The sequence below is a fragment of the Pocillopora damicornis genome, chromosome 3 (genome assembly GCF_964200805.1).
Source record: "Pocillopora damicornis chromosome 3, jaPocDami1.2, whole genome shotgun sequence".
Classification (NCBI taxonomy): Eukaryota; Metazoa; Cnidaria; class Anthozoa; order Scleractinia; family Pocilloporidae; genus Pocillopora; species Pocillopora damicornis.
In genome coordinates, this window is record NC_142672.1 from 15,411,733 (window position 1) to 15,435,467 (window position 23,735).

At 40.2% G+C, this 23,735-nt stretch overlaps 1 protein-coding gene and 1 pseudogene across 1 annotated transcript; both read right to left on the reverse strand.

Moving 5' to 3' along the window:
* Positions 1-1,126: 1,126 nt before the first annotated feature.
* On the reverse strand, positions 1,127-23,159 carry LOC149048477 (uncharacterized). Its single transcript, XM_089198744.1, has 4 exons — positions 22,922-23,159; positions 15,241-15,849; positions 7,880-8,206; positions 1,127-7,169 (listed from the first exon to the last, which is right to left on the reverse strand). Exons 2-4 carry the CDS (start codon positions 15,824-15,826, stop codon positions 2,956-2,958), a joined length of 5,127 nt encoding a protein of 1,708 aa, XP_089054870.1. The 5' UTR covers positions 15,827-15,849; positions 22,922-23,159; the 3' UTR covers positions 1,127-2,955.
* LOC149048478 (uncharacterized) lies at positions 19,650-21,852 on the reverse strand (annotated as a pseudogene).
* Positions 23,160-23,735: the final 576 nt, after the last annotated feature.

Here is a 23,735-nt window from a genome sequence, read left to right on the forward strand (position 1 = left end):
TCAATTTTCTACAAGCATTGAAAAAAAAACAGGCGTGGTAGTAAACCAAAGTTAGGTAACTCAAGGCTGCATAGTATTTCGCCACAAAAATGAATAACTCATAACGTAGGACATAAATGAGGAACTGAAATTACCCAAATTTGCATCAAACTGTAAAACTCTATCATATCCATAAACCTCCTGAGAGCTGAGTGAAAATTCTCCCATCTAGCTGCAACACATCTGCTTGCGAGTAAGTTAGGAGAATTTACAAAGATATCAGTCAGACAGGCTCTCTCTGGATGAATCGTATCGCCTATTTTTTGGACAATGTATCGATATAATAAGGAGAAGTTACATGTTCATCGCTCGTAGAGTCTACATCATTACCCGTAAGTCACCTCCACGGACAACTTTATTTCCTTGTCTTTTCTTTTTTCGAGATTTATGTGGATAGCAGAATTTATCATATATATTAACGCTACTATGCCGCTGCACAACAAGGAAAAATGAAACGTAGGAAAATATCAAATTGTAAACGATCCAACATGGAAAGATCGTAGTGAAGAATAACATACAAACATGATTTTCAAATTGGCAATTGTAACAGATTTGTTGGCTAATTGGATCTGGTTTAAAGCCTTGGGAGTGTAATTGATAGCTTTCGTCTTCGGCTAAACATCTTATCCTCACAGTGCCTCACTCCACCCGGAAGCTGTAAAGATGAATACCGGGAACCTGCCAGGAGAAAACTGACAAAATGCTGAGGGGAAACTAGAACGACAATCGCCCCATCCAAGGGGATTAACGATATTTCTTCTGTGTCGCTATTTGCTGCAGAAATTACCGCAGCATAATTTTGTCCCGCAACAAGTCGCTTTAAGCCAAAATGTGTTGAATTTGTGCTATGACCGTGACCATAAAAAAAGTTTCAGAAACTTCTAACAACTGAAGTAGTACACAACACAGAGCAGTTTGTCATGGTGACTTATCGGCAGTAACATGCGGGCATCTGTATCCAAGGGAAATGGAAAGGTTTTTGTATCTCCAGAGTTTCCGTTTAGGGGTCGTTGTTGGAAACCCTTAATTTCTAGCCCTCGAACAGCACCTAAAGATCCAGCGAGTGAAATTGTCACCAACCAGGCCATTCTCGAGTTTCTGAATCTTTAATTTCACTAACAAGCAATAACAAGACTAATGTGCACAAAAATATCCACATTTTCCTAGGAAAAATACGTGGATAAAGCTATCGTATATTAGTATATCTCTTTTAGCGTTCTATCACAAATGCTGAAATCTAATTGGCTAGGTAATAATTAGCTATCACACAATACAAGTCTCGAGCTCATAATCTAATTTTCATATTAATCTAATTAAACCCATCAAATGTTTCCTGTCGCGTGGGATTGGTCTAAGCACGTCTGGCGACCCAATGTGTACTGACTGTTTGGTGATATTCCTAAAGTTATCGTCTCTAATTTTACGGTTTGCGTCCGATACGACAAAAAGTTACGTTTAAAATTTTCTTTCTAAGAGGGAAGGGTCTTAAGGTCTCTCGAGGGAACACTGAAATGTCACCATCAGCGCAGTAAGAGTTTTAGGCGCTAAGACGATTGCAAAAAAGTTTGTTTAGAACGCAGAAAAATATTTGAAGCATAATAAACACAACAGCCTCCATTTGGGCTGAACGATTGCAAAAAAGTTTGTTTAGAACGCAAAAAATATTTGAAGCATAATAAACACAACAGCCTCCATTTGGGCTGAAAATATTTGCATATGGACATATGTTCCTCGAAGTTCACAACCACCGGACAAAAACATTTTCAATATACTATTCCTAATGTACATAAAAAATCGCAGACTTTTAAATACCTTCTGAATAATTCGATCATACGTCACTGATCAAAGAACTGAAATAGCTAACTCTGACGAAAACGAATAAGCGGTTTCAATTGTCAATCATTGTTAATCATTGTTACTGAGCAACTGACGTACACGATGAAATTAAAGGTTAAGTTTAAATTTCTCTAAAAAATTCCTAAAAGGCTCTCGATGGTGTGATGTAGCCTAAAATACTATAAATAAACAACTGTGATTGATGATATATCTAAAATATCATATCCGTTTCTAATTTCCTATGTTCTTATGTTTTTAATGAGTTCTCAGCAAACCCAGTTTTTGCTAGGTATAACTGTAAAACTATTTGTTCTATACACTTACTTGTGCATTAATTAAGGTTTTAAAATACAAACTAAACACACCTTGATGTTGTTTCAGACTAACAGAAATACATGACGTTTACCTACCACTCATCAAATCACAACGTACAGCTAAAAAATTTGACACACCACAGAAAAAGAGAAATTATCGACCTAGGTGTTGAATTGATTATTTAGCAAATTATCACAGTATGATTACGGGTAAAGGATGAAAATCACATGAGAAGCAGTTAATTAATTGTGAGGGTAACAGAGTTGAAAGAGACAACTGAACGCAAGTCCAGGGAAGATTGATCGAATAATACACGGGGCCACCACCGGGTGGGCTTGGGTTCTCTACTTGTTTGCCCTCTCATTGTCCACTTGTTTTGAATGGCTACCATTGCATTTTTTTTCTTCTTTTTACTTTTTAATAGAAACTGATAAATTAAGACGTCAAGTTCGATCAGCTATCATCGTTCAAAGGCATTGGTTTAGCCTGACTATCTACATGACCTCGTGGTCACCTTCGAATGAATTGGCCGCCCAATGAATGGGCTGTCAGTAATCAGATCCTTATGTTTGCGCAAAGATTTCTGGGATCGCCATGGAGCAAACATTGCTACTCGCTAGAAAGAACTGTGTGGCGAGAGGTTAGTTAATTTTCCTGAAGTTTTTTCGTCTCTAGTACAGAATTTGAAAGTGAAATGTTCAAATCGCACCGAAAAGAGCCAATCTAATTACAAAGATAACCAATTCGACGTCCTTCCTCATCTGACTAGTCTTCATCACTGTCCACTTCATTTTCATCTGAAGATAACACGAGTAACCAATCATCCTTGGAGATGTCAAAGTTTTCGTGGGAAGTAGAAGTCGGTACACTCCATTCTTTTAACTGTTCGCGACTTACAGAATAGTTGGCATTTCCAATGGCATTCTTATTCTGTAACGGTAAATCGGATAGGTTTTCACACTGTAATCCACACAGTGTAATCAAGCTTAGTCGACCGAAAGATGTCAAGCAAACAACTTTGTTTTCTTCGGGAGACACGGCGATTGTTATGATACTTTCCTTCCCCAGTGTAATTCTTGCGTGTGCAACAGCTTCCCAGTCGATCAAATCCCACAAGAACACAACACCATCAACTCCATACGAGATCAGGTAACGAGTTCCCTTCAGAAACTGGCAAAAATCAACCCTTCCAAGACGGCAGTGTGGTATTTGAGAAGCAGGCTGTTGTTCAGCTAAGGGGAAAAGGAGAATGTTGTCTGCAATACAGCAAGCCAGCAGTTTGTCGTTTGGAGAAACTGCACAATGAGCGAACTTATCAAACTCACTACGAAACCCACTAGGTGTCAGCGTTGTCAGTAGACTACAGGAATGGTCAGCGTACTTCCAAATTTGAATGTTAAGCTGACCGCAAATTATTACTTTAGTGTTGTCGCATGAAAAGCAACAGCAGTCTACTGAGCGTAGATATATAGAGTCACAAGAAGCTGACAAAGCCCACTTTTTAATATCCCATATGAGGAACTTCACGCCATGATCTTTATTCATTTCGATACAAAAAAGAAGTAAGGTGCTGTCAGCTGAAAAAGTCATACAGGAAATACTGCAATCCTTCTGAAGTATGAAGACCTTGCCAAGAAACTTGCCATGCCTGAGCAACAGTATATCTTCACTTCGTTGAGTAGCCAGTAGTTCTCCGCAGTGAGAAAATACGCAATTCTCCAAAGGTTTATCTTCTCCAAGAGTTAAGGGTTGATTCGTTATGCGCCTTATGGGAATGAACTCGACCGAGGGAACATCAGCGCTTGCTATATTCCATGAGGAAAGCATTGCATTACAGCTGATGGACGTAATGGTATCAGGTGAAGAAAAAGCAATCTCCAGCTGAGGTATGTGATCAATTGAAGTCCATACACACTCGAGAAAATCGCTAGGCAAATCCCTTGCAAAGATGGTTTTTTCTTCTTCTCTAGTGCAAAAACAATACCCGACCTTTTCTTCAGGGGTGCAGTACAGTGGAGTAAGTCCTGAGACGCTTGAAAGGGTAGTACCAGTTTGAAGAGACAGTGCATGACATGATTTGTGTTCGGTAAGATAGAGTAAAACGCTGCAGTCACCTGTGAAGGCAAAGGCATTCACATCTTTGATAGCATAAACCGGATTTTCATAATCAAAACGTTCACTCTGGCTATTTTTTTGGAACAAAGTTACCACGAGGAAAGAGGAAATAGTACGCCGCTTCCGGTTAGTACCAACTGCGAGCCAGTTCTGATCCAGAGACACCCTTACTTCCTCTGAGAATTTTAGATGAGGAATCTCATTTGTTGAGTGGGTGAGAAAGTAAGGGTTCAGCAGACCTGACTTAGAGAAGTTCCAAACGTTACACAGCGGATCAAAGCGAAAACATTCACTTTCAGCTCCATTCAGAGCTAGAAGAAGGTAATACATAGCATTAGCCACTGCAATACAACCAAGTGACTCAACTTCATCCATACTAGGAAAGATTCTCTTATTGAGATCAGTGCGATCGGGTAAGGGATAAAAGAAAAAAATTGGATGTGGCCGAGTACCCGCAAAAAATACCTCCTCCAGTGCAGATCTTCCACTCTCTAAATTCCAAACCTGATAGGGGAATATCTCGTGGTAAAGATGAATAATGCGCTCACGAACAGATAAAAGAGCTGTTTCTTGGAACTTCCGCTTCAACCTCGTTTGCAAGAGTACAAGCCGTTTTTCATGACATGGAGGAAATCGATGAAAATGTTGAAGGAGAAAATTTTGAAACTCAGTAGTATCACTAATTAGCGAACAATCCCTCACGAATTTCAAGATAAAATCAGAACCACTGCTCTCAACAAGTTGCAAAAGTTGAAAAATTCCAGGTACTTTCTCTAACCTCCTAGATTTTCTGATGAACAAAGAAGAAAAATATTTCATCCAAAGTTGTATTAGGTCACGCATAAAGACAATCTCATTCCTCTCGATCTGTTCAAGTTCAAGCGTTGCCCACAAACAAATCAGGCTTGTCACACATGACTGACAATGAAATGTGTCCCAAACGTTACCACTCTCTACTGCAATATAGCGACCATGTAAAGCGAGAGAGCCCCATTTACAAAACCTCTTTCTGTTTGCAAACTGAGGAAACTCCTTCACACATCCAAGTTCCAAAGAAAACCATTTATCCAACCTTCCGAAAAAAAGGAACTTGCTGTCTGATGAAAATTCCACATGTTGAATAACATCTGCTGATTCTACAACCTCGACAGGACCGTGAACTTTTTTTAGCGTACACGCATTAAATAAGAAAATGGATTGCTCTTTTCCTCCAGCCAGCCACACCTTGTCCGGAGACAAAGCAAAGCAGTAAATGCCAGGGGGAATTTCAATCAAAGGATTTCTGAGCCAACTGTACTCCATCCAAGAAGTTGAGATACCATAAGGGATAATATCCCTGACAGCTTTAGAGGTCATCCGCAGGCAAGAATGTAAAAGCTTAGGACATTCGCAGAGAACGTGAACATTCCTTTCAAGAACAGCGCATATTTCTTGAAGAACTTGTTTATTACAGCAAACAGAAGACTTGTTTTGGGCCCCTCTCTTAAAATCTTTAATTAGAGCGTAAATCTCATTTCGTCTGCATTTTATTCTTGCTTGAATAAATCTAAAACTAGTCAAGCAACTGGAGACTGTTTCTACTGAAACTTTGTCTGAGAACCCAAACAAAAAGTGTAACCCCACGCGCAATACGTAATCAAGTAGATGGATGTCAATGGAAAGACTTCCTTCCGATTGTTCATTCAAAAATTTAGAGAGACATTCATTAATAACGTCTCTGAGATACTCACCTGCTGTGATCCTATCAACGAAAAATTTTCGAGCTTTTTCTTTGTTAGTTAGACACTCTGGGATCAAATTGTGAAGAAAGGTGAACGTCTGATCATGAGTGCGAAACACCAGAAATATTGAGAGGGCATCAATTACTTCCTGTTCGTCGAGACTGGACTTTTCTCTTTGAAGAATGAACGAAATAAACGGGACAGGAAGCGGAGAGGGAGCGACTTTGGCACATCCAAAAAATTTCTTGTACAAGTCCTCTCCTATTTTGGTAACAATTCTCCTGAAATTCTGCAGAAAATAACTTTCAATGTCTCCGGGGAATAGTTCATCCAGCCGAATTATCTTACCTGAATGCGCTTGATTCTGGAGAGCTCTTCCAATGTAGAAGGCGTACAAAAACATTCCATTGCTCTTTTTTGCTACGTCATCCAACGAGTATGGCAGACTTGAAAAATCGACGGTTTTCTCTAAATATAGCTTTATGTCCTGTTCGTGCTGTTGATAGACATCAACATCTTCGCTGTTCCCTGCACAAATTTTAATACAGGGATTGTACATTTTCAATCTGAACTGGACACAATCCTCAGGGCGACTGGTGATAAAAAACACAAGCCATTGTGGAAGCATGGGAAAACGGTGGATTATAAGATCGAGAAAATCTTCCCTGGACTCGTATTTTGTCTCATCAAGAGCGTCAATGACGACTAACTTTTTAGAGTCAGGAGGAGTGCATTGAGCCAGTGGCTCCTGTAATAATTTGGTAAACAATTCCTGAACACCTAGAGCAGAATTAGCCAAATAATTTGTAATGCCAACCTCCCCTCCCACAAGACAATTGTACTGCTCATTACATTTGCAAAGTTGACATGCGATAGTCCCCAGAAGATACCTGGGATTGGTTCTTGTGTCATCGTAATGGTGGCAGAAATTGGCAGCTGCTAAGTCTCCAGCGGCTCGTTTTTGGTCTGTTAGGAAACTCGCCAGGACACTCTTGCCGACCCCAGCATCACCAAGTAGAACATACGCCCTGGAGTCTCCTGGATCCATAAACCATTTGTTGAAATCCTCGAAGAACCACTTTCTTGTATCTTGATCAAAACGTTTGGCAAAAAAAGTGATTTCCGCTTCATAACTGGCACTGTCTGAAACATCAAAAAGATGTTCAAGGTAGTTTTACACGTGAAAACCAACAAAAAGATTGTTAGGAAGCTTTGTTGCTCGAAAAATCGAACTCTGTACGTGTATTAAACATGACACCAACAAAGATTTGCGCAACTTTTGACTTAGCAACAACAAAGGTGTGAATTTTGACATTGGTGGAGAAAAAAAAAACTCGCACTGCATGCTGACGGATATTTAAAAAATCGTCTCGTGTAGCATTGCTGCCACCGATTTATAGCTTTTTTTCTCAGTTCCGAGAACTCTTGGCTCACCGTCACATATGTGAGGGAGGTTATGTGAACAAACGAAATGGCAGGGGCATGCATGTATGCGAGTGCGAGTTAAAGGAAGGAGACGGCTGTTCTCAGGTAACGTCAAGGCTGTAAAAACACTCCATATAAAACAGTCCCTCATCAAGTCCCGTAAGCCTAGAATGTTTGTCGACAGAGGTTTGGCCTGGTCGGAAACGTTGATTATACATTCTGTTTTTGCTACGTTTGAAACGTTACCACTGTATGAAACAAATCACTCACTTCTAACTATCTCTCACAACCCCACCACAAACTTTTTGGTAAGGTGAAAACGGGCCCTGTTCAAGTGTGGCATCAAAAATGCGCAGCGTAACGTAATTGTAGAGTATCGCTTCAATGTTAGACAAAGTCTCATGCAGAATCAAGATGTTGCACTTTACCATAACAGATTTGGGGTTTAGTCAAGTACTGTTTCCCTTCCAGATTTTCAACACGTCGTTGCACATTCACTTGTTCAGTTTTTAGTTCATTTATCTGGTCTTGTACTTTAGCATTTAGTGACTCTTGTTCTTGTTCCACTTTGGAAACGCGTTTTTCCAGCTCTTTCCGATCACCTACAGCGTCATGAAGCGCAGTCTTCAATTGCACTCTTTCTTCCTCTTTTTCAAATGTCAGCTTATCAACGTCGTTCTTCAGAGCGATGAGATCTTGTTGAACAGCCTTTACAAGATCAGGGTCGATAGTAGCGTTCATACACAGTATGGCTCCTGAGATTAAAGAAACCATACCCAAGACTAAATCTACCAACATACAGTTAGTAAAGGTAACAACATGACTTCGAGCGCAATTTGGTGTAAATAAGCACAAGTACATTTTTCACCAAATTGCATGAGAAATCATGTCGTTACTTTTGATTGATGTGCATGAAAAAGAATCACAAAAAGTTCAGACAGACGGAATTTTGACGGCACGCGCGCGCTATTTGGAATTTGCATTGGTGTTAAAACTTTGCACTCGTGGTAGATGAAAAATGCACTCGTTTTCAGGCAATCAGACAAGCGTAGTTTCTTCATGTATATTACTATGGTCCTTGTGAAGAAACGGAACACGAATCTCAGAACTGAACCCTGCAAACCTTAAGAATTGAACCTTGCAAACCTTATGAACTGAACCCTGCAAACCTTAAGAGCTCAACACTGCGCACATTTATTTTATTTTTTTTTATAAGAACCGGGCATGAAACCGAATACTGTTTATCTTATCAAAGGGCGTGTTTGTTGACACACACATAGCTTTTATATACCAGAATCGAGTTTAAGCCTTCGAGAGGAGTTGTTATGCATGACAGCGGATAGTTTCTTTTTGACTTAGAGTTTTAGTTAGAACCTTAGAGTCTTGTAAATCTAATTCTCGGAGGATATAGCCAATAAAAACCTTAACATGGTCCTTCGAGCCGGATTTGAAAATGGCCTCAAAAAAAGAAACATTGAAGGGGCAAGGGTATCGCCTCTACGCCACCAAGTTGATGGGTGATGCAGAACAAATCATCCAGGATTTTGATTGTTCGAATGAAAAAAAGCTCAAACAAATTAAAATTTCACTGCGTGATCGAATGGTCATCATTCGAAATCTTGACGAAGCTGTATTGAATGCTTTAGAGAAGGACGAAGAAGTTGAGGAAGAAATTAGCGAAGTTGGTAGGTTCAGCGAGAGAATTTTGGATCTTATCCTGGAGATCGAAAACATGTTGTCGCTCTAGGAAAGTAAGAGCAAGGGTGGGAATGGATCAATGGATCACTCACCAAAGGCCCGACCATGGCAAGCGCTGGCGGCTCAAACAAACATGCGACACTTCCCCAACTGGGTTTGAAATATTTTTCTGGAGAGCCAAGTCAGTGGTTGAAATTTTGGGATAGTTTTGGGAGCACCGTTTATGAAAAACCCAGAATTGCACAACATCGATAAGTTCAATTACTTGAAAAGCCTTCTTAAGAGATCTGCAGCAGCGACAATCGCCGGTCTACTTTTAACAGATTGCAATTACAACTCAGCGATCGAGCTTCTAACAAATCTGTTTGGAAACGAGCAAGTGATCAAAAGTAGTCACATGGGTGCACTTCTCAAGCTGCCCTTCCTTGGATCCACCAAAGACGTTAGGAAATTACGGCAAACGTATGACGAAATTGAAGCGCACGTAAGAGGCCTACTAGCGTTAGAAGTGCCCACGGAATCCTATGGAAGCTTTTTGGTACCCGTGCTCATGACGAATAATCCCGAAGATATTCGCCTGTTAGTGGGCCGTGAAATGAAAGACCTCGGTGAAATCTTACGAATTCTGCGCAGTGAAATTGAAAACAGGGAAAGATGTGGAGCAGTTCAAGCCCTTACCGCAAAGGAGAATTTTTACAATCCAGAAAATCGAAGGAATGTGAAACCACCGCAATCAAACCTTCCAAGCACATCGGCATTTTTCTCAGGAAATGAGCCGGCAAGTACATCAAGTTGTACAGTTTGCAAACAGCGACACCCCACAGCAAGTTGTCACGTCGTGACAAACCGGGCGGTAAGGAGAGAATGCTTGAAAAAGCAAGGTCGATGTTTTATTTGTCTCAGGAAAAGCCACCTTGCTAAAAATTGCCCATCGAAAATTACCAGCTTTAAATGCTCTAGGAGACATCACGTTAGCCTGTGCGAAAGGGATTCACAAGAACGAAATCAAACAATCAGAAATGCAATCGACTCCACGCGAGGTGAGATACCTCAAAACACAAGATCTTATCAGCTTTCGCAGACAACTACAAGTGGACCAAGTACGCTTCACGTGGGGTCGCAAGATTCGATCTTGTTGCAAACTGCTCAAGCATTAATTGGAAATAAAGAAACAAACGGGGATGGAATGAGAGCTAGAGTGATTTTCAATTCCTGGAGCCAAAAGAGTTACATTACCCAGCGCGCACGAGACCAACTAAATCTACCCACAATTAGCACAGATTCGCACCTGATAAAAACATTTGGAACTGGCGTCACTGACCATTCAACTGAGTGCGACAAGGTTAAAGTTGTCATTAAAAATGTCAACAAGTGGTCAGCGCGAGAAATCGAAGCCTTTGTTGTGCCTATTATTTGAGCACCGATCGGAAACCAAGAGATTGACACTGCTAAAGTACACTTCAAACATCCCGCAGAAATTGAATTGGCCGGCTGTAACCATGGAAACGAAGATCTGCCTATTGACGTCTGAATCGGAGCCGATTTCATGTGGTCGTTTTTCAATAGAGGGACGAGACGGGGGGAAACGGCCCAGGACCGGTGGGAAGTTGTACCATCCTTGGATGGGTACTTTCGGGCCCAGTTCCCAGCGAGAAGAGAAGCACGCAGCTTTCAAGCGCCAATTTCGTTTCCGCACACGTGCTGAAGGTTCCCCGTCTACCGAAAGACGAATGTTCCACAGACGATTGGATTCAATCGGCATTACAGAATAAGCGACGGCCCATGAAACGTTTCTAGAGAACATTTCCTTTGAAAACGGCCGATATTGCGTGAAACTGCCCTTAGAGAAAAACCGAGACCTGCTGCCTGATAACTACGATTTAAGCCTTGCAAGGTTGAACTCTGTGATGCGACGTCTGAGGAAAGAGCCATCTATCATAAAAGAGTACGACCAGACCTTTCGAGATCAACTGCACGATGGAATCATTGAACGTGTGGAAGAAACTGAAGAACAGTTACTTCGTCAGACTCAGTATTTGCCCCATCAAGCTTTCATTAGAAGCGACGCCTTAACCACTAAATTGAGAGTGGTGTTTGACGCAAGTGCCGAAGTGAAACCAAACTGCCCTTACCAGAATGACTGACTTTTACGGGTCTGCCGCTGACCGCGAGTATTGCAGACATCTTGATGCATTTCCGAGCTCGCAAAGTGGGATTAGTCGCCGATATCGAGAAAGCTTTTCTTAATATCGCAGTAGATGAACAACAAAGAGATCTGATGCGATTTTTATGGATTGATGACGTCAGAAAGGACGACCCAAACATCGAGATCTATCCTTTCTGCCGAGTTATCTTCGGTATGAACTGCTCTCCATTCCTCTTGAACGCGATGCTGCGGCACCATGGTACTGAATACTATGAAAGTGACCTAGCCTCAGCTGAATACATTCTATCAGGCCTGTACGTGGACGATTTGACAACTGGCGGTGAAGATGACGATGAACCATACAAGACAAGACAACGAATTCTTGCTTCACAACCAGACGGTTCACCCTGCGTAAATGGGCATCAAACGAAAAACAGTCATTGAGAAGACCTCAAGTGACCGAAAGGGAAATGAGCATCATGGGAAACAAGAGTCTCCTCAAGACGAAGATCAGTCTTATGCAAAGATCACCGTCGGTGGTCTTGGAGAAATCGACCCCACAAAGGAGCACAAGGTCCTTGGAACTTATCAGAACCTGGGATGAGACACTGATGTTATGAAGCTGAATGAGATCGTCGAATTTGTCAAGAACCTGGAACCTACAAAGCGAAACATTCTTCGAATTGCAGCTAAACTATTTGATCCTCAAGGACTGATCTCACCATCGACGGTGGTACTATGAGGATGTACTAGGATGCTGTTGCCAGAACTTTGCTTAAACTAGTGTGAATGGGACGGACTTATCCCTCAACTTGGAAGGAACCGTCTACAGAAGTGGCTAGCTGACCTGGAAAGGGTTGGGGAAATGAGTGTGAACCGTTATTACTTCCCGGCAGAAGAGAGGAAAATAAAATCTGCGACTCTGCACAGTTTTGGAGATGCATCGAGGGGAGCGTACGGCGCAGTTGTCTATCTGTGCATTAAAACTGAAGATGGCCACAGAACAAGCCTCGTAGCATCTAAGAGCAGAGTCACACCATCTTCGCCTATGAGCATCCCCAGACTTGAGCTGCTTGCCGCGCTAATCGTGGCACGTTTATTCTCTTCAGTACAGGAAGCCTTGGAAAAGGTGTTGAGCATAAAAGAAACATTCTGCTGGACTGACAGCACCACAGCGTTCTATTAGATCCAGTCTAACAGGGAATTCAAGCAGTTCGTACAGAACCGAATATAGGAAATCCACAAGTTGACCGATGTGAAGAGCTGGCGCCAACTTTCCCGGAGTTGAGAATCCTGCTGACGTTGGCTCCAGAGGGTGTCTCGCCTCTGAGCTCGTAGATGATAGCCTGTGATGGAAGGGTCCCGCTTGCTTGAAGGGCCCACCTAAGATCCACCCGAACTCTGAAGTTTCAAAGGAAGAAGATCTGACAGAAGAAGGAAGGAAATAATTCAAAGCCAAGGAACGAAACCCAGAGAACATGACCACTATGATAAAACCGACGGGAGAGCGTGGCAAGCCTGTAAAGCTGAGTGAAGTTATCGACTGTGGACGATTCAGCGATACCACGAAGTTATTCAGAGTAACAACTCTCAGCCTAAAGTTTCTTAATCTGAGGTCAGCAAAGAACGGGAGAAGAGAACCCTCAAGAAAACAGATCACTCTGAAGAAATCAGTGTGGCGAAAACTCTTTGGATCCTTGAAGTTCAAAGGTCTTTAGAGAGTGAGAAGAATTTTGAGAATATGAAACAACAACTTGGCCTGTTCAGGGACGAGGACGGAATTCTAAAATGCAAAGGCAGACGTGGAAGACCAGTATCCATAACGACTGATAACGCAAAGACGTTCAAGTGAGCCAACAGGGAGTTAGGACGACTGCTTAAGAACGAGAGAACCCAAGATTTCACCGCTAATCAGGGAATCACTTGGAAGTTTACCTTAGAGAAAGCTCCCTGGTGGGGTAGTTATTATGAGTGCATGGTACAACTGGTAAAAAGAAGCCTCCGAAAGGTTCTTGACACAGCTTTCCTACGAAGAACTGGAAACGGTCCTGATAGAAGTGGAGGGGGTACTCAATTCACGTCCCCTAACATATGTCTACTAAGATATCACGGAGGAACCCCTAACGCCATTTCATCTAGTCATTGGAAGACGAATTTGCCAAACACCACTGAGTTCAACGATGATGATGAATAGACCACCTCGAAGCTGGAAAAGAGAGCACGATACCTTAATAGACTGCTAGAACACTTCTGGAAACGATGGTCAAACGAGTACCTTGTAGGACTTAGAGAGTTTATTATTGTGGAACTAAAGGAGGTCAGAACAAGGAAGCAAAGGTTGGAGACGTTGTTCTGATCCAGGATGATAGCTAAGCGAGGAGCAAGTGGAGATTGGGAGAGATCATCGAGCTGATCGAAAGTAGAGATGGTTACAGCAGAGGTGCTGTGTTGCGAGTCATAACTAAGAAAGGAAAACCTTCAAAGTTATGGAGACCAGTGTAGAAGCTCTTCCCACTAGAAGTGAATACTGCCTGAAAACGAGCAAATCTAAATTGTTCAGCAACACGACCAACCAGTTGAACGTTTCAGACCACCAAGACGAGCAGCAGCAGCAGCTACTGCAGACAGAATCAGGAGACTTATTGACCAACAATGATTCGTTGCTCCAGGGAGAAGTGTGAAGAAACGCAACACGAATCTCAGAACTGAACCTTGAAAACCTCAAGATCTGAACCTTGCAAACCTTAAGTACTCAACACTACGAACCTTTATTTTATTTTTTAATTACAACTGAGCATGAAACTGAATACTGTTTATCTTATCAAAGGGCGTGCTTGTTGAGACACGCATAGCTTTTACTTACCAGAATTGAGTTTAAGCCTTCGACAGAAGTTGTTGTCCACGAGAACGGATAGTTTCTTTTTGACGAGTTAGTCGAATTCTCGGAGGATATAGCCGATAAAAGCCTTAACAGTCCTTATAACTAAACCCTTCATTTTCCCTCCATCCAGGTCATCACTAGCTGATGTTGCTTCCTTCATCCATGTGAACCACTCTCATGCTTTTCTTAATGAAGCGTGGATGGAGTTCGATTTTCTGTAGGAACACTATTTCTTATCTCTTCAATAGCTGTTCAATTCAACTTGAATTTAGCGATAATACTCTACGGTGATTCTCGACGTCCAACTTGAAATTGAAATTTGGGGTGCTAGTTTTTAAGGAGGGCGGGGGGAAAATAAGAGACCCTGGAGAAAAAGTCTCCCAGAGAAGACGACCTCTAACAACATGCTGAAGTAATTCAGTACTCGTTGAGCAAACAACAAATTCGCAATCATGTCGGAAGGCCTCGTTTTCAGTCACCACGTTTATCACGGGTATTTATCGTGCGTATCGAGAAATGGTCTCTTATTCCGCCCCATTTTCCGCGCCATACAAAAAGTCCTTTAGCCACTGGTAGCGCTTCGGAACTTTCGCCGAATCTAGACGAAAAAGGTCGTGAACTAGAGAAACTTGGGTTTAACCTGGCGGGTTGGAAAGAAAATTAGCGGCGGGTGCGGTATTAGAAGATTCTATTTTGGTCCCTATAGCACTAGCTCTTTTCTACCGGCAGAAAAAGGAAACAAGTCATCAGTCCAGGTTAGCAGCTAAGGACGGGCGTGTTAGCCTTATTAGGCCTTTATACATTATTAAGTCCAACAGAAAAAGAAGTGTACATGTCAAGGTAGGTTGTCTCCGCATTTGGTTTCACCGCTACTTTTTCATTCAAACGCCACGAAACTTCTTGCACTTTATGGAGGGCAGTTAAAACTTAAAAGCCAACTCAACGATAAAAGAAACGGTAAAAAAAATATGTAATAAAAAAAACTAACAAGCTTTTAATTCACACACGATTCTACTCCTTAGCACTGAAAAGGAAAGACTTTCTATTGCAACATTTATCGTTACCTTTTTTCTCCCAGTCTTCTAATTGTTTTAGAAGGGCATCCTTGTCTGCAATTGGCAGGCCCAGTTGTTCCACCAGCTGTTTCATCATGTGAAAGCTCTTCTCAAAACCTTTTTGGTCCCACTTACCAAAATCACAGTGTGCCCAGGAATTCCTGACATGTCTTACATTGTCAGCTGCAGTCGGGACAACAGCAGGAAACACAGGAACTTTACCAAGTAATGTAAGCAAAGCTGACGCATCACAATGTTCGTCAAATGCGTTGAACTTGGCCATGAAGTTCTCCACATACAGCTTGGCGAAGTCAATGTGTGACGTCACCCGGTAGTCAAACATGGGATAGTCATACTTTCTATCAGGTTTCTTGGGTAATGTGTCGTTTCCATTGATATTCTCATACTTTAAAGCCACTGCGTGCCTTTGGAGTCGCCCTCTATAGCTTTGAGTATAGATGTTATGCTTTTTTTGAAGATCTCCATACTCTCTCTGAATCTCTTGTTCAACAAACGGTCGTATTTCTGCGACTAGAACCTTGTTTAGAGCAACTCCGAAGACTACCCATCGTTTCTGGTCAGCAGAAAGATTCATACTGGACGATTCATTGCTGACCACTGAAAAAGAAACATTTACCGACAGGGTCAAATACAAATAGGTCTGTTGACAATAGTTTATTGATCAAAAGAATTTTTGATTGACGAATTGACTCTTAGCATGCTCCAACAAAATTTTGAAATAAATCCATCAGGTAATTCATGAAAAAAAACCTCTTTGCAATATCAACAATGTCCAGTTTGCCTGTAAACGATTTGTAACAATGTATCAGAGCGGAGTTGACGAGTAAGGTTTAAAAGCATATCTTCTCAGCAAGAACAACCCTAAAAGATCACGGAACTGAATGTTTATCGATGCTAATCGTATGCTGAAATTGGGACAATGTGACAGGGGAGAGATGGGGGGGGGGGGGCTTTTGAAGTTAACTCCCTAATTTTCACCTTTATCGGGGGTTGGGAGAGATTAGACCCTCTAATCACATTGTTCGCTTGGAAATCTTTTTCAAGGCTTTTTTACAACAAAATAAACTTTCCCTGATTTTAACCCTTGCATGCTAACCCTTATTCTGATGTTGAGTTCAATTCTCACTGAACTTTTTGTGAAAATAAATGCCTTTGCCTTTTAACTAAACTGGAGATGAAGTTCTTTAGCTGGGTTATCCTGACCCTGGATAAATTTGTCCTGATCTTTCATGACCAAAGGTAACCATGCATTACTTAACCTTATTTAGTTAATTTAGATGTTTATCATCAACAGTCAAATGCACAAAAAATAAAAAATTACAAATTGTTAACAGCAAAGAGGCAGAAAGCAGCCTTGTGAAGTAGTTTTGGCTATTATCATTGGGGCAAATAAGGAAAATGTTCCAAATTTAAAAATTGAGATAAACTAGAAAAAGTTTTAGCCAACCAATTCAAAATAAGCTCAAATACAATTTGTCTTTTGTAGTTCCCATCCATGAAACTGATTGGCTTTCATTTTTTCTCCTATAAATGTAGTTACCATATTTCATAATTTCCTACTGAAAGGTTCAATTGTGCATTACAATTTCAGTCACAGGGTACAAAGGACACCTTTCATCAAAAACAACAGATTCCAGAGGCTGATCCAAGGAGAAGTCCTGAGGGGGGGAGGGGGTTCCCTGCCAATCAGACCTGAGGGTGTTTTTTTTTTTTTAACTATATGTCAGACACCAACATATTTGTAACAAGAGGATCACATGCTGTTAGTCAATATATATGCCTTACTGACCAAGCATGAGGTCAAGATGGCTGGATATTGGTTGAGTCCATCAGCCCATCTTACCTCCTCAGGTAGCCAATCAGAATACATGATTTGTTTCATATAGCCCACTGGCATTGCAGTGATATAATAAGAGGTGTTATAAAGTTACATGTCTTGAAATATTTCTTAGTCTACTCAGGCTATAATATGAAAAAAATTTGGTGTTTTCTAAGTCAAAGTTTGAATCCCTCCTCTAGAACAATAGGCCCCAGATGTTTAGTCATTAAAAACCCCTGCTGGTGATCCATCTTAGATTCAAACCCTAAATTTCCCCTTCTGCAGATTGACACTTAATCAACTAAAGTTGCCCAATTTATTTTCTTCAAGCCCACCTCTTGGTTGTTTTGCAATGGATTTGTGAACCTCAGCAGGGCAAATTTATTGGGATTGTAGGGTTGTGCTAATTAGGCCATATCCTAAATTCCCCGGTTAACATCTAGAATGTTTTTACAATCAAACAGTCTTGATTGTCCTGATCTTTCATGACCAAAGGTAACCAAGGGATAAATATCCCCATGTGGAGGAAAAATAGGAAAACATGATCTTCAATACATGCACTGTGTTATATATTGCTAGGTTTAGTTCATATTGTCTATTTCAACTGATAGTCACAGCCAGGTTCCAAAATTATGTGGACATAAATTCCTTCTCTCCTAAAAAGTAGCATATAGTTAAGAAGGAATCATCAGAAGTTTAAATTTTGATTGATGGGCTATGCTGCAGTATATGTACAGCCCCAAACTAACCATTATACACTCAATGGGTTCTCTCCAATTGCATGATCCACCCTGAAGAGTTTACCTCTGTACTTATGTACAGTGGTCTGTCCTTGCCTTTGTACTGCTGAACGCATCTGAAAGGAGCCAGCCACATTGTTTTGTTTATACAAACATTCTCTTGACATCAGGTAAGTATGCTTTTAAATATTGTAGCCTGCTCTTTGGTCATTGCTCAGGCTCTGCCTGCTAATTTAGTTTGTCAGAGTATTGTCAGTAGGACACCTCCTGAAGATCATTAAACAAATCAGAAACAAGGAGGTTGTTTCTTCAGTCCCATCAGATCATCACCTTTAATATGGTGCCTGCTCTTCCTAGAATTCTAGGCCAGTGCTTTCACAATGAAATTTGCATAACAGATGCCATGCAAAAACCCCATTTGTATGCGTCCCACATGCACAAACATAGAGGAACACATTAATGAGCATCAAGGTCTATAATACATGCAACCAGTTTCTTCCAGTGACTGGAAGATAAAATGTGTACATGATCCTGAAGTGAGTTGTTGTTAAAGTATGTGCATGATTTCCTTGCAATCTCATTGACGAAAATTTGAGATAACAGCTTGTCTTAAAATGAATTAACGAGTTTATAATTGTTTGTAAATGAACAAATTTTTGCATTTTATGAGATTTTAACCCAACAAATCACCATGCATACATATGATACAAATAAGAAGAAGTTAGAGAAACAAGGATGGGGGAAAAAGCTTTGTGAAAGCCAGGCCAGGTTGTAAATAAAAACAAAACCATCACACACTATGTGACTGATGGCATCACTTCTTTAGTTATAGTATGCTGTATAAACTAAACGAAATTAATCCTGTAAAACAACTGCTAGTATTTTTCTTGATACTTTTGTTTTCCATGGTTAAAAAGGCATTTGGGCAGTTTAAATCTATATGCTATTTATAATTAAGTTTGGATATAATGCATGCTGTTATTGGTTAAAAGAGCATGCTTTATTAAACAAATAGAGAAACCTTGACTGTGCTCTGTTCTGTTGTAAAGCACGCAGGAAGCAGCTAGAACACAAAAGAAGAGTAGGGGAAAACATGAGATGTAGTCGAGTGTTTCTCCTTACTTCTTGAGTACTCTACCCGCTTCCTAAGTGCTTTACAACAGAACAGAGCACAGATAAGGCGTCTCTATTTGTTTTATAATAAAGAATCCGTTAAATTCCCCAAGAAATAACTGTTAAAATTCATACTAATCATGAATGTGTCAGAGCGACTGTGATCATACTGAGGTCTATCACGGCTAGCTCATCATGGTAATCTTCAGTCATCGCACAAGAGCAAGCCTTAGGAACTGAATCGACTACCCTTCGAGTGGAAAAATAAGAGCTTGCTCTGATAACCTTTCTGATGCACTGAGTGGAAGGCCACATCAGTCACTGCAGCCGAGTTTTACAGTGCTGTCATTCCAAGCAATCTTCATGTCCCAGTGAATTCGGCTGTCGTTCATTCATAAAACACTCGCCTTGAACAGTTTGTTTCCTACTTGTCATGTGAAATGACTTGCAAATTTTTGTGAGCCACGATTGGGCTGAATTTCACTGAACATTTCACTTTCAGATTCTGTATTAGAAACTAAACTAGACACTTTGAGCAGGGTAACTGGGATACCTGGACGGTACTGGATCCTTAGGATCAAGTGTAGTGATACTACGGGTGTCTGCCTAGTATACTAAATCACGTTGAACTGAGTTTCTATGGCTTCCTTATTAGCTTGGACTTGTAATATAATCTTATCTTTGTCTGCAGGATCCAGTGTTTTATACCATACTGCTCTGCCAGACAAAAGTTTTTCTTTTTCTTCAGGATTCAATGACTTATACTGTTCTGCCCTTTTTTGTTTTTGTGCAGAATTGAGCGAGTTAAACCATTCTGCTCTCTTTTGTTCTTGTGCAGTATCCAGTGATTTATACCAAATTGCTCTGCTAGACAAAAGATTTTGTGTTTCTGCAGAACCAAATGATTTATACCAATCTGCTGATTTGGACTAAAGCTTTTCTTTTCCCTTGGGATCCAGTGATTTATACCATTGAGCTATGTGAGATAAAAGCTTTTCTTTTTCTACAAGATCCAGTGACTTGTACCATATTGCTTTATCAGACAAAACTTTTTTTTTCATGGCAGGTTCCATTTGTGCATAGCTTTCTTTTTTCCTTTTTGCATGTAATTCTTTTCTATGAGACTTATGTCTTGCCATTAACCTTTGTCTTCCAGCATTTGACAAATTAGTTGAACAACATATAAATTTGATACAATATAAAACCCAGTATTGTCCTCAGTATTATCTGTGATTAACTTCTGAAGCAATAATTTGCAACCAAGAGATGTACATCAGAGTATTCCTTGTTTCTCCAAATTAAAGGCAATATTAATTTCTGCATCATATATTTGAAGCGTCCTTGAGAAATTGTTGATGGTGAGTGGACTGTTATTACCATTGAGTTTTCCTTTGTAAAACTTGTTTGTATGGTCAGTGATTTTATCTAGAGTCTGTGAATTCCAATACCCACAATATTTGATAATGGAAAAACAAATGCTTTCAAAAGATGTGGCACAACAGCATAACAAGGGAATATGAATTAATGGTTAAGAATATATGAAAGTCATATATTTGAACTGCGGATAAAGACGTTAATGAAAGTGATCCTCACAGTAATGTGCACTACTTAGGCAGTAGTGAAAATAAGGCCTGAAAAAAATTCAGGCCTGTACGGGATTTGAACCCATGACCTCTGCGATACCGGTGCAGCGCTCTACCAATTGAGCTAACAAGCCAACTGGGAGCTGGTCATGAAGTTGGTTCTAAATAAACCCGTGAAGTGATGAATAAATGGTTAAGAATATATGAAAGTCATATATTTGAACTGCGGATAAAGACGTTAATGAAAGTGATCCTCGCAGTAATGTGCACTACTTAGGCAGTAGTGAAAATAAGGCCTGAATTGTTGTAATTTGAGCATCTGCATGATTTGCTTTGAGGGGGACAGCTGACAACTGTTGATCAGAAATATCTGTCATATCACATTGTTTTTCATTAATATGTACACCTCTGAGTTCAAATCAAACATTTGAATTTTGATAAAGACCTTCAAAATAGTTTATTAGCTCATTTCAGGTGTTAACCTCTAATAGCACACAAGTTCCTTGAGGATGGGGTATACCATATGGATCTCTACCATGAGAATCAAATATCTTAAACTTACCATCACCATTAAAGTAAAAACCTACTGTAGTACTAAGGATTGTTAAAAGAAAGGAATTATAATTTTGTCCTGGCAAAGCCTGCATAGCATCAGCAAATGACATGCAATAATTGAAATCTTGTACTTCACATGCACCATGTATAGTACCAGTATAGCATGGACTATATTAAAGCTGATAATTAATATTAAACACTATTATCATTTCAGGTACTTCTGTTAATAGTAAATAGGATTGCTTGGATAGACTAGATAGACCAGAATGCAATTCATTACCAATGTTCATGATATTAACCAAGTCCATTGAGGATAAAATACCATTCCTCTTGTTATATATGAGAGAAAGCAAGTGACATGGCTACACACTGTGTATCAACATTTAACCCAAACATTGCCACATTGTCTTGACTGTAAGGACCTTGAATTGTTTTAGTAGAATAAATAACAGGACCAGGGTTTCTTTCTATATCCCCAGAAAGATTAGACTTAAAATGATTTACCCTGTGATTCAGATTTTTATAAACATTTGGTACTGAGTTAGACCTCAGTGCATTCAACTGCTTTGGCTTTGGACTGTTTATTACATGTGGATATTGGTTTTGCATTTTCAGTATCCTGTATTTGTTAGACTTTTGACATTTTCTTCTGACTGCAGAAGAGGGATATTTCGTTGTTCCTTTATTCTCACATCAGATTCCATGTGCATATATTTTTTCACCAGCTTTATTTGTAAAAAGATGCATTCGGGGAGACTTCGGTATGCTTTTTCTGATGTAGGTTCGAAGTAAACGTCTTATACTTTCCTAGATTTCTTCAAAATACGTGTAATTCTTTTCTTTGGTATTCTGCTGGGCTTACGATCACGAACACTAATACCACGCGTACTAGGGCGATTAAAATAAACAAATTTGTCGTATAGAGATCTACAGTTACAGACTGTATTTATTGAAAATGCTTCATCACTGCTATTATTAAGCTTATTACCATACAAAATAACAGATAACTGAGCAGCTTTCTCAAATACGTTACATTCATCGAAGCTATTCACGGCAGCTTTTGTTGAAGACATCCACAACTTTACGTAGAAATTAGCCCACAAGACAATTGCGTAAACAATAGATAACATAATAACATTATACACAAAAAACACAGGATTTTGGATCATATATTTATTAAAAAAGAATGTCCATACAACTACAATGAAAACAAACATAAGATTCACCTTTCTGATCGCGAAATTAATACAAGGCATACAAGGCTTTCAAGGCTTTCAAGGCTTTCAAGGCTTTCAAGGCTTTCAAGGCTTTCAAGGCTTTCACGGCTTTCAAGCGTTCGCGACTCAACCGTTCCAGAAACACCGTTCAATAATTTAGTGTGGATTAGCCGCGAACAATACTACTTGTGTACACGACACTGTTGTTCACTTTGGAAATAAAGTTTGTTTTCAAAATTGAAAGTAATTCTTGGGGAATTTAACGAATTCTTTATCATAAAACAAATAGAGAAGCCAAGAAGTAGGGAGAAACACTCGACTGCGTCTCGTGTTTCCCTCTACATTTCTTTCGTGCTCTAGCCGCATCTTGCGTGCTTTACAACAGAACAGAGCACAGTCAAGGCTTCTCTATTTGTTAAATAAACTAAGCGTCGATATTGCGCGCGAAACTTCGATCGAACTTGGCATTTTTCGGTAAAATTTCCGCACAACCCCATACTATTGTAAAACAAATCTGTTTTCCCAAAGGCAAGAACTGAATGCATAATGTAGTATGGGCTGTGCGGAAATTTTACCCATTTTCCTTCGAAAACAAATTTATTATGATGCTCAGTTTAGGAATCGTTAAAATATCGATCTTACCTGTATTAATGTAACTGATTTCTTCTTGCAAGGGAGAATAAAGTTACGAATACACAGTGAAGTAGTTCCGAAATCGAAACCGATAGTCCATTTATTAAGGGAACTTTCGAGCAATAGATATTCGTCCCAGGTCGTGTAGTCCCTCCGGGCCTGCTAAGGGCTTGGACAATTAATTTATGTCATCATTCCTACCATTTTCCACGCATTTCCTTTTCTTTCTTTCACTTCTTCTTCACATACTAATATTTCCCAGCCTACTAGAGTCCTCAACGGGATTAATAACTTGGAAAAAGGCCTCACTTTTAACGAATAAGGGAAGGTACGTTTTTTCTTGGGGGGGGGGGGAGGGCTGGAGAATTTTGGTATTTTTTCCAAAAGAAAGTGTTGGCCCTCCCTCATGTTTTGATTAAAAAACTCCTGACCCCCCCCCCCCCCACTTTTAGGTGACTGACAAAAGTGTGACCCTCCCCTCACTACCACATGGTATGCTCCATGCCATAGAAACCTCAGAACATTTTTCGACATTTTGCTTGTAAACACAAAATGTTTGAATATGAATAAATCTCGATATTGAATATGTGCAGCTTAATGACTCAGGAGATCAGGCAGCGGATAGACAACAGCTGGAACAAGAAACCATACCCGAGTCAAGCACGTCACGATACGGACGGAAAAGGACACGAATACTCCGAGAAAATTATGTGCCATGGAATAATATACATGTAGACACCCAGTAACCTTGTAAAACTACTACCTGCACCGAATTAAAAGAAACAAGTTGAAAAGAAAAAACTTAGTCTATCAAAGAAAAATG

Bases quoted from the DNA above. Each gene is read 5' to 3' on its own strand.
- LOC149048477 (XM_089198744.1), bottom strand. From the start codon at position 15,826: ATGAATCTTTCTGCTGACCAGAAACGATGGGTAGTCTTCGGAGTTGCT. The intron at 8,207-15,240 runs GTAACGATAAAT...CTTTAATCTCAG, and splicing joins AGAAGACTGGGAGAAAAAAG to GAGCCATACTGTGTATGAAC. The intron at 7,170-7,879 runs GTAAAGTGCAAC...TTGATGTTTCAG, and splicing joins TAAACCCCAAATCTGTTATG to ACAGTGCCAGTTATGAAGCG.